The 13368-nt window shown below is 36.0% G+C and overlaps 1 protein-coding gene across 9 annotated transcripts in view; it reads right to left on the bottom strand.

Annotated features, from left to right (window-relative positions):
- INPP4B (inositol polyphosphate-4-phosphatase type II B) overlaps window positions 1-13368 on the bottom strand; it is a 778175-nt gene that overhangs the window by 103546 nt on the left and 661261 nt on the right. For all 9 annotated transcript variants that reach the window (XM_086704171.1, XM_086704175.1, XM_086704169.1 and 6 more), the window contains one exon: window positions 1230-1389. In XM_086704171.1, coding sequence (XP_086560297.1) covers window positions 1230-1389 — 160 coding nt within the window. The remainder of the gene's footprint in view (window positions 1-1229; window positions 1390-13368) is intronic.

Here is a 13368-nt window from a genome sequence, read left to right as displayed (position 1 = left end):
TCTGGCTTACAATTGATAGTCAATAAATGTTCAATTAAAGAAAATGGAAGTATACTACGTCTTTATGACATAAGTTATGACATGCTTTCATTTTGATTCATGTAAAAGTTATGGAACTGACATGAATCTAACTGATATTAGATCCATTAACTAATAAAACTGATATTATTTAAAAAATAAAATCCCCATATATAGTTAAAACAAGTAGGTATGAACATAAAGAACATTGGTATAAACTTTCCCTTGTGTGAATCTTCTACTGAGGATGAAGACCATCGACAGTAAGAAAACTTTAGAAAGCCACAGTTTACAAACATAATTTAGAAATGGTTCTACTGTTAATCAAGTGATGAAAGATTGATGTTTCATATAATTAAACTCCTGATGAAAATGTGAGTAATGAAAAATCAGGAAAACAAATTGGGAAAAACATAAATTTAATTTTATAAGTATCCATATTTTCTAATGACTCATTTTCTTAAAAAGGAAATGTGGATTTCAGAGGAAGACAGCAGGGCAATACTGTTTATCCTCTCCAGATACTTAAGATACCAAAAGGGCTGGGGCAACCTGGCACTTTTGTAAAAATTAATCAAATTAACAAAAATATTTTTTGATATAAAAGCCGTGTATAGGGACACAACCATAATCAAATTTTTGATTATCATATTTGCCAGTCAAAGTTGTAATAAGTCATACTTTTGAAAGTATCTATGTATGTGTCTGTGTGTATACACAGATATATACACCTAGACGTGTATGCATGTGTAAGCATGTGTGTATACATGTATCCATGAAAACCTAGACTTAAGGCAAAAAGCATTTTTTCATACTGCATTCTTTTCAGGAACCATTATGAGATACTGATATCCCTAGAAGTTTCTCGGAGTTTTAAGAGCAGATGCTTGTTTTGCTTCCTAATAAAAATTTGGAGGAATGTGTCAAAATAGATTAAACTATGTCAGAGTCTTTAAAAGAAAACACTGTTCTTTCAAGGAGGTTTTTACGTAGCAAAAGAAAAAAAAATGAGCATTGCTAGCAGTTCTGAAAACACAACTTGAGATGCAATTTGATAAATAGCCTTCTATCATCTAAGTCAGAGCAGTGGAAAAGCATGCTATCAGCACTTTCATCAAAGGCACTATTGACTCTTCTTGTTCTATCTCATTTTATCATGACTTTCTCACTTTGTTTACTCAGTCAGTGATTGGGAAAAAATGACTCCTTACCCCTTGGATGAGTTATGATGGAGTCCACTAGAGAAGGGTCCTCTTCTCCATCTTTGCAGCCACCGCCACCGCCTTCACTGCCACCATCTCTTTCAATCAGTTTATCCACCGTGGCAATAATGCAGTTCAGGCTCTTCCCCACATTGGCCCACACCCTATCCTGAAAAGAGCATGAGCATCACTACACAAGTTTATTGCAAACACAAGATGAGGCAAAATCTGACGAATCCACATTAGAGAAGCATGGGAGGAGCAATCATTAGAATGCAGATGGAGTGATTAGTTCTAATACTCCCATTAATTGGGCCAGACTATGAATATACAAGAAATCTGTTTTCCCTTAATAAAGCAACACTTAAGTGCCATAGAGTTTTATTTAGTTCATTATTTTTTCTCTGTCATAAAGCAATGATGAACTACTATACAATATTAATCCATAACTGAGCACAACCTATGATATCTTAAACTGGACATACCTATATTCCTTATCAACACTTAGTAAGAAAGAAAAAACACAACAATATTGTTAAATAATAATCATTTGTCTTCAAAATTCTTGTTTTTCCTCTTTATTGTGATAATATACATAACATTGTTTACCATTTAACCATTTTTAAGTATACAGTTCACTGGCATTAAGCACATTCACATTATTATACAACCGTCACTGTTTTCCATCTCTAGAATTTTTCATCTTTCCAACTGAAACTTTGTACCCTTTAAAAGTGAACTCGGGGCGCCTGGGTGGTTCTGTCGGTTAAGCGTCCGACTTCGGCTCAGATCATGATCTCACGGTCTGTGAGTTCGAGCCCCGCATCGGGCTCTGTGCTGACAGCTCAGAGCCTGGAGCCTGTTTCGGATTCTGTGTCTCCCTCTCTCTCTGCCCCTCCCCTGTTCATGCTCTGTCTCTCTCTGTCTCAAAAATAAATGAACGTTAAAAAAAATTAAAAAAAAAAAGTGAACTCCCCACCCTTCTCCCCCCAGCCGTTGGCAACCATCACTGTACTTCCTGTCTGTATGAATTTGAAAGCTCTAGATAACAGAAATTCTTAAAGTGTGGTGTTCACATCACCTCTACCAGAATGACCTAGAGAATTAAAATGCATATCCTTCGCGCCCACCAAGTCGATCAGAACCACTGGAAAGAAGGCACTCTAAACTGAAATGTTGACAAGCTCCTCAGGTGCTTGTAACCACACTAGGTCTGAGAACTTCTACATGCTACAGCCATGTAATAAGTTACTGTGCTTGATTTATTTCTTGGAAACAGCCCCAAACACTAGGGGACCTCCTTGTCACCAATCTTACCAATTCTGATTAGCATCTGCTTTGGTTTAGGGCAATTCATGATACTGAATTCTGTGATTTATAAAAATTGTTATTTCTTTCTTTTTCTCTTTTAAAATGATATTTAAAGTTTACTTATTTATTTATTTTGAGAGAGAGAGAGAGAGAGAGAGAGAGAGAGAGAGAGAACACATGAGCAGGGGAGGGGCAGAGAGAGAAAGGGAAAGAGAATCTCAAGCAGGCTCTGGACTATCAAGCACAGAGCTCAATATGGGGCTTGAAATCACATACCATGAGATCATGATCTGAGCTGAGGTCAAGAGTGGGAAGCTTAACCAACTGTGCCACCCAGGAGCTCCAAAAGTTATTTCTTAATAAACATTTTAAACATAGTTGTCATCTGTAGCTTCCTTTCTTGCTCCTTTCACCACATCATTTAGATGGAATCACTGACTCCACATCTGTGATGGTTAATTTAATGTCAACTTGATTGAATCACAAGATGTCCAGATAATTAGCTAAACATTATTTATGGGTGTGAATATATAATGATAGTACTTTTTTGTTAGTTTTTCTAGTTAATTTTGCTGGTTTATAAACAGATAAACTAATTTGGGGGTAAGATAAATCTAGGAAAAAAGAACTATAGTTGAGTTTAGATTATTTGATGGTTATCTTGTAAAGACTAAGTTGAATAACATAATAAACAAATATGGGGGTTTACAGGTATGCATACTATAGGTGGTGGGGAAAAGTAGAATATTCAAAGTTAAAAAGGTAAGTTTGAGGTCCACCTGTAAGTGACATGCTACCTAGGGAAAACTGCCTCATTTCTGGGGAACCACAGTTGGTTCATCTACAGTTTAGAATAATAATTCTTGCCCTGCCTACCTCACCATGGTGCAGTGGGAGCCAAATCATATAGTCTCTATGAAAGTGCTTGGAAAATTATTACAATTTGGAAAAATGACATCCTATTTTGCTGGCTTTCCTAAATGAATCAAGCTTGCTTTTCATCATTTTGTAATCCTGAGTGTGAGATATGCTATTAATCATAAATAATCAGAATAAAATCTCCGCTCAGGGCATATTTATTCTACCGAAAATTAAAAGCACTTTCCCTCTAAGGGAAACTAAGACACCAATCACATCTATAAAATGCTTTATCCCTGCTTGTTGTCTGAGAAAAGGAGATGGTGTAATCCCTGAGTTATGACCCAGGAGATCTAAAGAAGCTCACCTTTTCCGGGATGAAATGTAGGGAAACCTAAGCAAGCTGAGGTCCTGACATCACTTATTTGGGATTTGGTGAGAAGCTTACATTCCAGACTGCAATAACAAACCTAATGGAACTCATTCTGAATATGTCTTAATCACTGCCAAGGACTGCATCTTTAAAGCTATTAAATTGAAAAATGAAACAAGTCTTTGGCTAACACTGGGAATAAACTCTGTTATTAAGGGGAAAAAAGGGAAAGGATTATTCTTAATTATCCAGATTAGCTTTGCACATGAGATAAATTTCAACTCTCTCTCTGTTGTCAATGTTGAGAAGAACTTTATATTTTGATCAAAAATCAAAATAAGATTGCATGCTATCTTTCTTATACAAAGTAATATAAGGAGTTAACCAACTTCTTTTGATTACATCTCCAAGAGCCTGAATATAAGAATATATAAAAGGATAATTTTACATACTAAAACTATATGTTCTTCCTTTATACTCACCTTGGGTTATAGGATTGTATTCACCGAATAGGTAATATTTACAGCCAGTAGAGAGATCTTTATTGGCATGAGGTGCAGAGTGAAGCATGTTCACTGAAGGAGACCAACAACCATATAGTAAAAGGTTAGGTGGTAAACAGTAGAACAACATTGAAGTCATGAAATACTTAGAGGACACTCAAGCTGGGAGTGATAAATTGAGCAGTTTCTTATGCAAGACCAATACATGATTCATACATAATCAAAAAATTTTTTTTTTTTTATTGAAGACACACTCAGCAGCAGCCCCCAAGTAGATTCATCCTGGTCTTTATCTTTTGGAGAAGAGATGCTGCCCAGCTGGTAGGGAGAGAATGCTGAGCTTTGACAGTCACTTCTTTTTCCTTTATGGCATCTACAAAGTAGGTTAAAGTTATGGATTTACACTGCTGTCTCTAATACTAGCCCAAGAGTTGTTTGAGGGTGGTGTCTTCACTGTATTGCACAGGGCATGGAGGAAAGGCAGAGAGAGAGAAAAGGAGCAAAGAAGAGAGGAGAAGAGAGATGACTCCAACCCAGAGGCAGATTGAGGCTGTTATTTATTTTCATCTGGTATAATGAAATTAGCTAATTTACCTTCCAAACTACCACATTAGATCAACATTATGGACTTCGTCTTTAGAGATGAGGAGACTTTAGGAAAGAGATGTTGGATAACATGCAACATTAAAATGGTATATAACTAAATTAGAAGTTCTATTTGATTTCAAAGACTTGATTCTTCCCCTATGATTTCCCACAGAACTGTGGTATACAGTAGGAATTCTTTGTGAGATTACTAAAACTCTGTGGACAAGCTAGATATAGGAAGGTCAAGAGAGGGAACCACAGGAAGGACCAGGCAGAGGTGTCTGTCACTTTACATGAGTAAGACTAGGCATCACTTATCTAAGACTTGAAAATGAGTCCAAAGGCAAATCACTAAGAGATGATGCTGGAAAGGACAGGCTGGTCACATGTGTCTTTAAGTTGAAATAAAGAGGAATATACAATCAAAGATGGAACAATCACTTGGTTAAAGGGTCAATGAGCTTGGGTCAATGGACATAAGTGGCTAACATGAATAGAAGGCAGTGTCAACATCAAACCACTCATGTGACCAGGATATAAAACAAGGAATGGGGTATAGGGAGAAAATATAATTCAATTCCTAGGAGATAATTATTAATTATTCTCAGAAAAATCACTATTCTGAAATTAGAATGCTAAAAATGATGCAATATTCTTGAAGGGAAACCTTGAATATCTGATTCCCACCCCCCCACCCCAAAGAAAAACACTTTCCATAGTATCTCTGTGAAAACATTCACATGAAGGAAATTAATCAGCAAAAATGCATCCTTATTCTGATAATTTTCATGAGGACAGTCCATGTAGGAGCTTCACTTTGCTCAGATTGCTGGTGTGTCTGGGGCCTACCTACTCCACTTTCTTCCCTACTAAAATCACTTTCTTCCCTACTAAAATCTTTTTTTCAGACTGCTTCCATGAAGTGGAAAGGATGGTTAGTGAAGCGAAGACAATGGGAGCATAGAAATGTGGCTATAGCACATGGTGCTTCCATACCTCCCCTTTTCAGGAGACAGATACTACTCTAGATCCTACTTTAACTCCTCAGCTACTTGGGGGGTTTCAAACCAAAACCAAAACCAAAACAAGAACCAGAACAAGAACCAAAACCAGAACCAGAACCAGAACCAGAACCAGAACCAAAACCAAACCAAAAGCAAAACAACAACCTATCAGAAAAACAGACTGCTGGGGTGCCTGGCTGGCTCAGATGGAAGAGCATGTGACTCCGTCTTGGAGTTGTGAGTTCAAGCTGCATGTTGGGCATAGAGCCTACTTAAATAAACACATGAATAAACCTAGAAAGAGCGAAACAAAACAAAACAAAACATAAGTACAGATTGCTGGGCCTTCTCCCACCCCCAGAAATAGCAGTCATTATTCTGCTACATCTCCTGTTAAATGAAGTAAGTAATGGAAAATTGGTGGCTTACAGTCTAACCTTTATTAAATGGAGGTTAACTGGTGTCCTTGACCTTAATGGAGCCTTAAGACAATTGAACTTCGTCAAAGTGAGTGGCTATAAACTATTTCTCAGCAATGAGGGCACAAAGTCAGGAGAACTAGTAGCAGTATTTAATCCATTCTGAGTCAGGTGTTGATTTTGGTCCTTATTTATTTCTGGTTTAGGACCTAAGTTAACATGGAGGCCAAGCCCAGTGGCAAGAGGTGCACAAATTTAACGGATGTACTAGTGAGTAGTTAGTGAGACTTTGCACCTGGCAAAGTGAGCAAAATGGTGTTTGTTCAGCATGTCACACATTTATGAGCTTGGTGGCATCCAAAGAATTCTTGACCCCTTTGGATCAGCAGTTAACTTAAAAATATAAAAATAGAGGGCACCCATGTGGCTCAGTTGGTTAAGCATCCAACTCTTGATTTCAGCTCAGGTAATGATCTCATGGTTCTGAGTTTGAGCCCCATGTCAGGCTCTTGTGCTGACAGTGTGAGGCCTGCTTGGCATTCTTTCTCTCTCCCTCTCTCTGCCGTTCCCCCATTTATGTGCACATACATGCTCTCTCTCTGTCTCAAAAATAAATAAACTTTATTTTTTTTAAATTTTTTTTAACGTTTATTTATTTTTGAGACAGAGAGAGACAGAGCATGAACGGGGGAGGGTCAGAGAGAGGGAGACACAGAATCTGAAACAGGCTCCAGGCACTGAGCTGTCAGCACAGAGCCCAACGCGGGGCTCAAACTCACGGACCGCGAGATCATGACCTGAGCTGAAGTCGGCCCCTTAACCAACTGAGCCACCCAGGCGGGCCTAAATAAATAAACTTTAAAAAATATATTTAAAAAATCAGCAATGCATAGCAGCTGATCAGTTTTTCTAGGACCTATTTTTGATCAGCAAGAATGTGAAGACTAACCCAGAACTGAAATGGGGTCCAAAGTAGCTTTGTTGTATCTATATTTCTACACATAATTTCTCACTTGTCATTACCAATTTTTTAGTACTTTGATTAGAACCAGCCAGTGAATTAATAAGGCCAATCACATCTTCAAAGAGAAACTTCAGTCTATCCTTGTGTCAACTGAGAGCAATTTGTACTCAACTGGCCTCTTTCCTCAACACTGCAAACCTTCGCTCTTTCAAGAGCTTGATAGCTCTTCTCTCTGAATCCTAACTTTAAGAATGTTGGGTAAAAAAGGAGTTGCACTTAAAATACTCTATGGCACAAACTGGTACATGTATGGCCCACAGTAGGTAGTACACACACACACACACACACACACACACACACCTGCACAAATACACATATAAACATACATATCATATCCTGTAAGAATAGCCAGACATGTGATATCCATCAGAATTGAGATAACCCAACCTTTGCTTCCTATTGATTCTCCTACTTAGCTTAACCTAATTACTCATGTAAAAATCCCTGACCTTTGTTTCCAGATCATCACACTACTGACTTCACCCTGAAATTCAGTCCATAGTCATATAAGTGAGATTCTGATAGTCAGCTACTATTTCTGTAGTATTGACCTCCCCATATTGTCCTGGTCTGGCTCTTGGCCAGACCCATCCTATCAGCTATCATACAGCCAGGTCTACACATGAGTGTACATTCACCCTCATCAATCACCATGCTCATATCATCAGTCCTCTGATCAAAAGCAGGCTTTGTACTGCAGCAAGTATTCATTCTTCAGCCTGGAGGCACTTCTGCAGTTGTGTCGACCTACATATCTCTTCTTATTTCTCGTTAATCTTCAAAACGAAAACTTCCCCAGGTCAGTCTCCTTGCTGTCCTAGAAACATGCTGTTAATTAGCTCAACATATATTTTCTGGGCATCTGCTACAAGCTTGCTCAGTGCTGAACATCAAAGACATGAAGGAAACCTTGGAGGAACTAATATTTCTATCCTGACACATACTGCTTTTTATGCTTGGAATGCTTTCTCTCATCTTCCATCAATCCAGATTCTCACCTTTTCAAGTATCATCATCTCCAAGAATGGTTCATTCTATTCTATCTCTGCTTAACATTTTTTTTTTCTTTCCAGCAAACTCTATGAGGGGAATGACTGTTATTTATTAATCCTTTTATTCTTAGGTGCTAGGAGTCATCAGGTAATAGATAAATAAAAGAATGAATAAATGAGTGAATGAAGAAGGAATGAAAGAAGGAAGGGATTATTTTTTTCATCTTCTCCAACCTTCATATAACTTCTCTCTGAATATTTTCAATATGTTTAATGTGTATCACACAACCACCTCCATTCTGGGAAAGATTCCACGTCTTTCAATATCTCTTCTTAGTTTATGAGTGCTGGCCATTCACTTGAATTACATGATATGGCTTTTGAGGCCAGGAGCCATATTTTCTACTTAATTTACTCTCCCCCAAGAACCGATGGCATTATTGTACACTTAATTAACATCTGTTGATTGACTAAATAACCTGTGACTTACAAGTAAAGGGATACAACTATAGTAAGTATTATGACATGCATCTCCAAATTAAAGTTAGAACCAAGCTCATACTCTGATTGGCTGTGTTCCCCACAATAAAGGTCACATCATGCTAATGCTTTCAATTTGGTGAAAACATTAAATAAAGCATTTGTTTAATAACAAAAAATCCACTGATTAAGTAAAGCTCTTAATTTTAAATTGGTAATTGGATGTTATCTGCACACCATTAGCTACACAACTAGTTGAATTATATGACATTATCAGTTGGTGCATTGCATATAATCAATTTCCAGGATTGATTTTGTTTAACAGAATGTTCCCTGATATATCAAGTTAGTCTGCCTAAAAAATACCTCATTTCTTTAACTATTCATTAAATTATGGATATTCAAAAATTTGTACATAGAAAATAATGCCTCACTATTTACATTAGAACACAGTAAAGTTTGGGCTGCCTGTGAGGCTCAGTTGATTAAGCATCTGACTCTTGATTTGGGCTCAGATCACGATCTCAAGGTCATGAGTTCGAGCACCATATGGGACTGGGCATGAAGCCTGCTTGGGATTCTCTCTCTCCCTCTTCCTCTACCCCCCTCCCCATCTCTCTCTCAGGAAAAAAAAAAAAAAATTACCAAAGTTTAAGAGTGATTGATTTGAATGTAATCACAAATCTCTAAGGTATGTGTATACAAATTTGCATATTCATTATATACAGGAAAAATAAAAATATCTGATGTTGAATCAGGCATTTTAAGAGTCAATAAAGTATCTAAGGGAGATGATGGTATCCAGTATAAAAAAAACACAGGAAAATTGCCATTACATTAATAAAAATAAAATATCTCTGTTAAAAATACTGGCTTGAGTGGGAGGATGAACTGCTGATTCAGCAAATCCATTTATTCATTTATTTCTACATTAACTCTGAAAAATACATTGAACGAGTATGTATAAAACACTGTATTAGGTGCTATAAAATAGGGAGCTGAAGGTGAATGTATTAACTTCATGTGGGAAAATCTAGAAATTGTCAGGATTTCATGAATATGCATGTACATAAAGATCTCTTTTGGGGTTTCTTTTCTTTAATAGAACATTTGTGCATTTTAATGGACAGTCATGAACTTTGCTTAATCACCTTTTGTGGACTTTCATATTGGATAAGTATTCAAAGCACATTTCTTCTGGGTGAAATGGACTGGAGAAGTTCAGGAATGTTTCCCATCCATCAAGAAAACAGATGATAGAACACATTTCAGCTGCCACATAGGTAACAACTAGCCCAATTCTCCCTGTCTGTGCCTGCCCTTTCTGATTGTGTGAGTGGATACTTCCAATGCCCCCTTCTCATTATAAGATTAACAAAAGCAGACAACCAACCCTATTATGTGTGATTTAGGGATGAAAACGAAAAAGCTGGGACAAGGGGAAAATAGTCACTTCCAATTCATATTTGCTGAGTAACATCTAAAATTATTTCTGTATAACTAGGACCTTTGTAATTGGTGCATGAATAATCAAATAAAATTAAAATTGCCACCACAGGGTTTCCGGAAGTTTCTGAAAGTCTTAATTCATCATATTCTTATGTTCTTCATCATGTTCTTTGGTCATCTCTGATGTTATGTATCTAATTTAAATTTTGCTGCTTTATATGTTTGGAGATATTGGAAGCTGACTTGTACAGTCACCTCTTGAGTTGATTACGACACTGGGAAATATACACTAAGGAGAGAAGGATACAGTTGGGTACTTTTGACTACAAGAGAGACACAGAATCCCCAGAAGAATTCATGAATTCTAGTAGGGAAAAGGTACCTGACACAGTGCAAAGTTATGTTAAAGTTGAATATTCCATATTCCAAAATAAGAAGGTAAACAAGAATAATTTGAGGGCAAATTTCAAAGTCATTAATATATTCTACAAATAAGTAATGAGCACCTTCTCTGTGTAGATGGTCTGCTAACTGTGGGGTACAACAGTGAACATGAAGCTGACTTTGTCCCCTAGGAGCTTATAAAGACCATGAATACATGAAGAAATATATATATATACACACACACACACACACAAATGATTATAATTCAGTGTTCATGAGGCTGTGTGATCACGAGATGCAAGAATAATGCTTTATTACACAAAATGTTTTGGAGTTGAATGCATATTTTATATCCATCTACCTATAACATAAAATTTTGAAATAAACGGCCATACTTTAGTGGGGATTTTATTCATTCAGGTAACTAAGTTATAAGGTACTGCTTTAGGAAAGTTAAATTAGTGGTCGAGTTGTCTATAAGAATTAATTACCTCTGAAGAACAAGATTTATTTCCTTCTTATCAAGATCAGGTTAGTGGTTTCACATAAAATAATTCTAGCTAGCCAGAGAACTGAACAGAGTATCTTTTGAATTATTAATTTGCATAGGTACCTCTGCATTATGCACAGCCTGAACTATTTTTCCTAGAGATAAGGTCTACGTTGGAGACAGAAGATGGCAAGTGAAGTTGAGAATACAGATCACTGCAGATTGCTTGTGGGGGTATTTTGCTGGATAAGTGTGTTTTGTCCTCAATAGTAATATTTTGCAACTATGTATGCTTACAGTTACTAATTATGGCAATATAAATAGCTCTATCAATACTCTTGTCAGGCTTAAGCATTCATATTTGATCCAGACATCATTTGAGAAAGTTGTAGTACAAAATAGACTGTGAGATGGTGGTAAAGAACATACCAGAAAGTGGTTTATGTAAATCTCATTCCAAAATGCAATCTTTGGGAATACTGAGCTACAGAGAACCACAATTTTTTTTCAGGTTATATATGGAATTTATTAACACTATGTCCAACATAAATATTACTGTAAATTTATGATACTGCTTCTATAATCTATAACATTATTGAAAATGTATTATAGATAAGTGTGGATCATCTGTGCTCATGTGACATAAACATATTTTACCATAGAAGGCATAACAAATGTTTCCCTAGTTTAAGCATGGACTGAAAATTTAAAATTTGATTTACATTTACAACATGAAGAAGGGAATTAACTGGGTAATTTGGATGCTGAAAAGTTGCCTGATATAGAAATTTAGTTCAATTAAAAAATGGGTTTGGGATATGGCTAAGTAATAAGAATAGTTTTCTTACTTCTGCTCTTTGCTGGAATGAAACAGAATATAAATGATCAGAAGTTTATTTTGTTTTTAACAATTTTTGAATGAGGGTAGACAGATTTAGCCCTGAACCCATCAGTGTAGTAATGTTGAAGTTAAATCACAGTGTTCTAGAGAATAGTATAATTACTGGAAGCCACAAAAACTGGGTCAACTTAATACTTTAGTTGGATGACATGCTCTCATATTTTGGACAAACTAATCTTGGAATCCCAGCTGCTAGAAGCATCTGTTGTAGAGATAAAGAGAAAGAAAAGCAATATGTCATTTTTACCAGCTAAAAAAATGAAGAATGTCATATTAGTCTATTTCTTTGCACAGATTGCCATAAAATCCCAACATTCCTTTGGGTTTAATTGTTTACTAATTTTTCAGGAAAATAAATCTTTAAAGCACTCAATCATTTAATAAGTACAATTCAGCAAATAACAGACACTTTTTTTGGTCCATGATCATTTTAGTTTCAATCTCTTCCATATTGACTAGATAATTATTATCCAGATTCATATGTCATTAATTTTGCCAATAAAACAGGTTGAAAAGAGAACTGCTGACTTAAAATTAATATTCTCTCTTCTAACCTCAAAAAGAAAGGTTTTTACATGTATCAACAGAGTAGAATTCAAGAGTAATTTACTAGTATGTGTTTAGTTTCCAATATTTATTATAAGATGCTAAATGCAGCTGTTCAAGTTAATTGTTAAAACTACAGTCATTATAAGACATTAAATAAAATGCTTTTTAAAAAATGGAGGTACTATAATCTTATGTGCAAACCTAAACCAACCTAAGTGACCAGAGAATACCTTCATATACCACAGAACCCTAACTAAATTAATATAAAACACTGAATTATTTCAGGAAGTTTATTAGACTTGTGATTAGTGCTAAAACTTTTCTAACAATTAACTAAGAAAAATGGTACACAAAGTTTTGATTCTAATTCATTTAATAGCACAATGTCTAAAGGCAGTTTCAATTAGCTACATTTGTTTGGATTTACTCATCTTTTCAATTTTATCTTATCTTATCTTATCTTATCTTATCTTATCTTTATCTTTATCTTTATCTATTTCTTTTGAGAAAATGAGAACATGCTTGAGAGCAAGCAGGGGAGGGGCAGAGAGAGAGGAGAAAGAGAATCCCAAACAGTCTCTGCTCTGTCAGCACAGAGCCTGATGCAAGGCTTGATTTCACCAACCATGATATCATAAGCTCAGCTGAAATCAAGAGTCTGATGCTTAACTGACAGAGCCACCCAGGCACCCCTCATCTTTTCAAATTTATATAAAGCTTTGAAAAGAATGTTAAATGGCTACGACTTGGGTAATTATTTTTTAAATAAGGGATTTCTATCTTTTAACAAAGGTATCTTCTCAATAGGAAGTAATTGCTATGG

The sequence above is a fragment of the Puma concolor genome, chromosome B1, assembly GCF_028749965.1.
Source record: "Puma concolor isolate L17-30 chromosome B1, mPumCon1.1.hap2, whole genome shotgun sequence".
NCBI lineage: Eukaryota > Metazoa > Chordata > Mammalia > Carnivora > Felidae > Puma > Puma concolor.
Note: the sequence above shows the minus strand (reverse complement) of the source record. Positions and strands in the feature narration are given on the sequence as shown.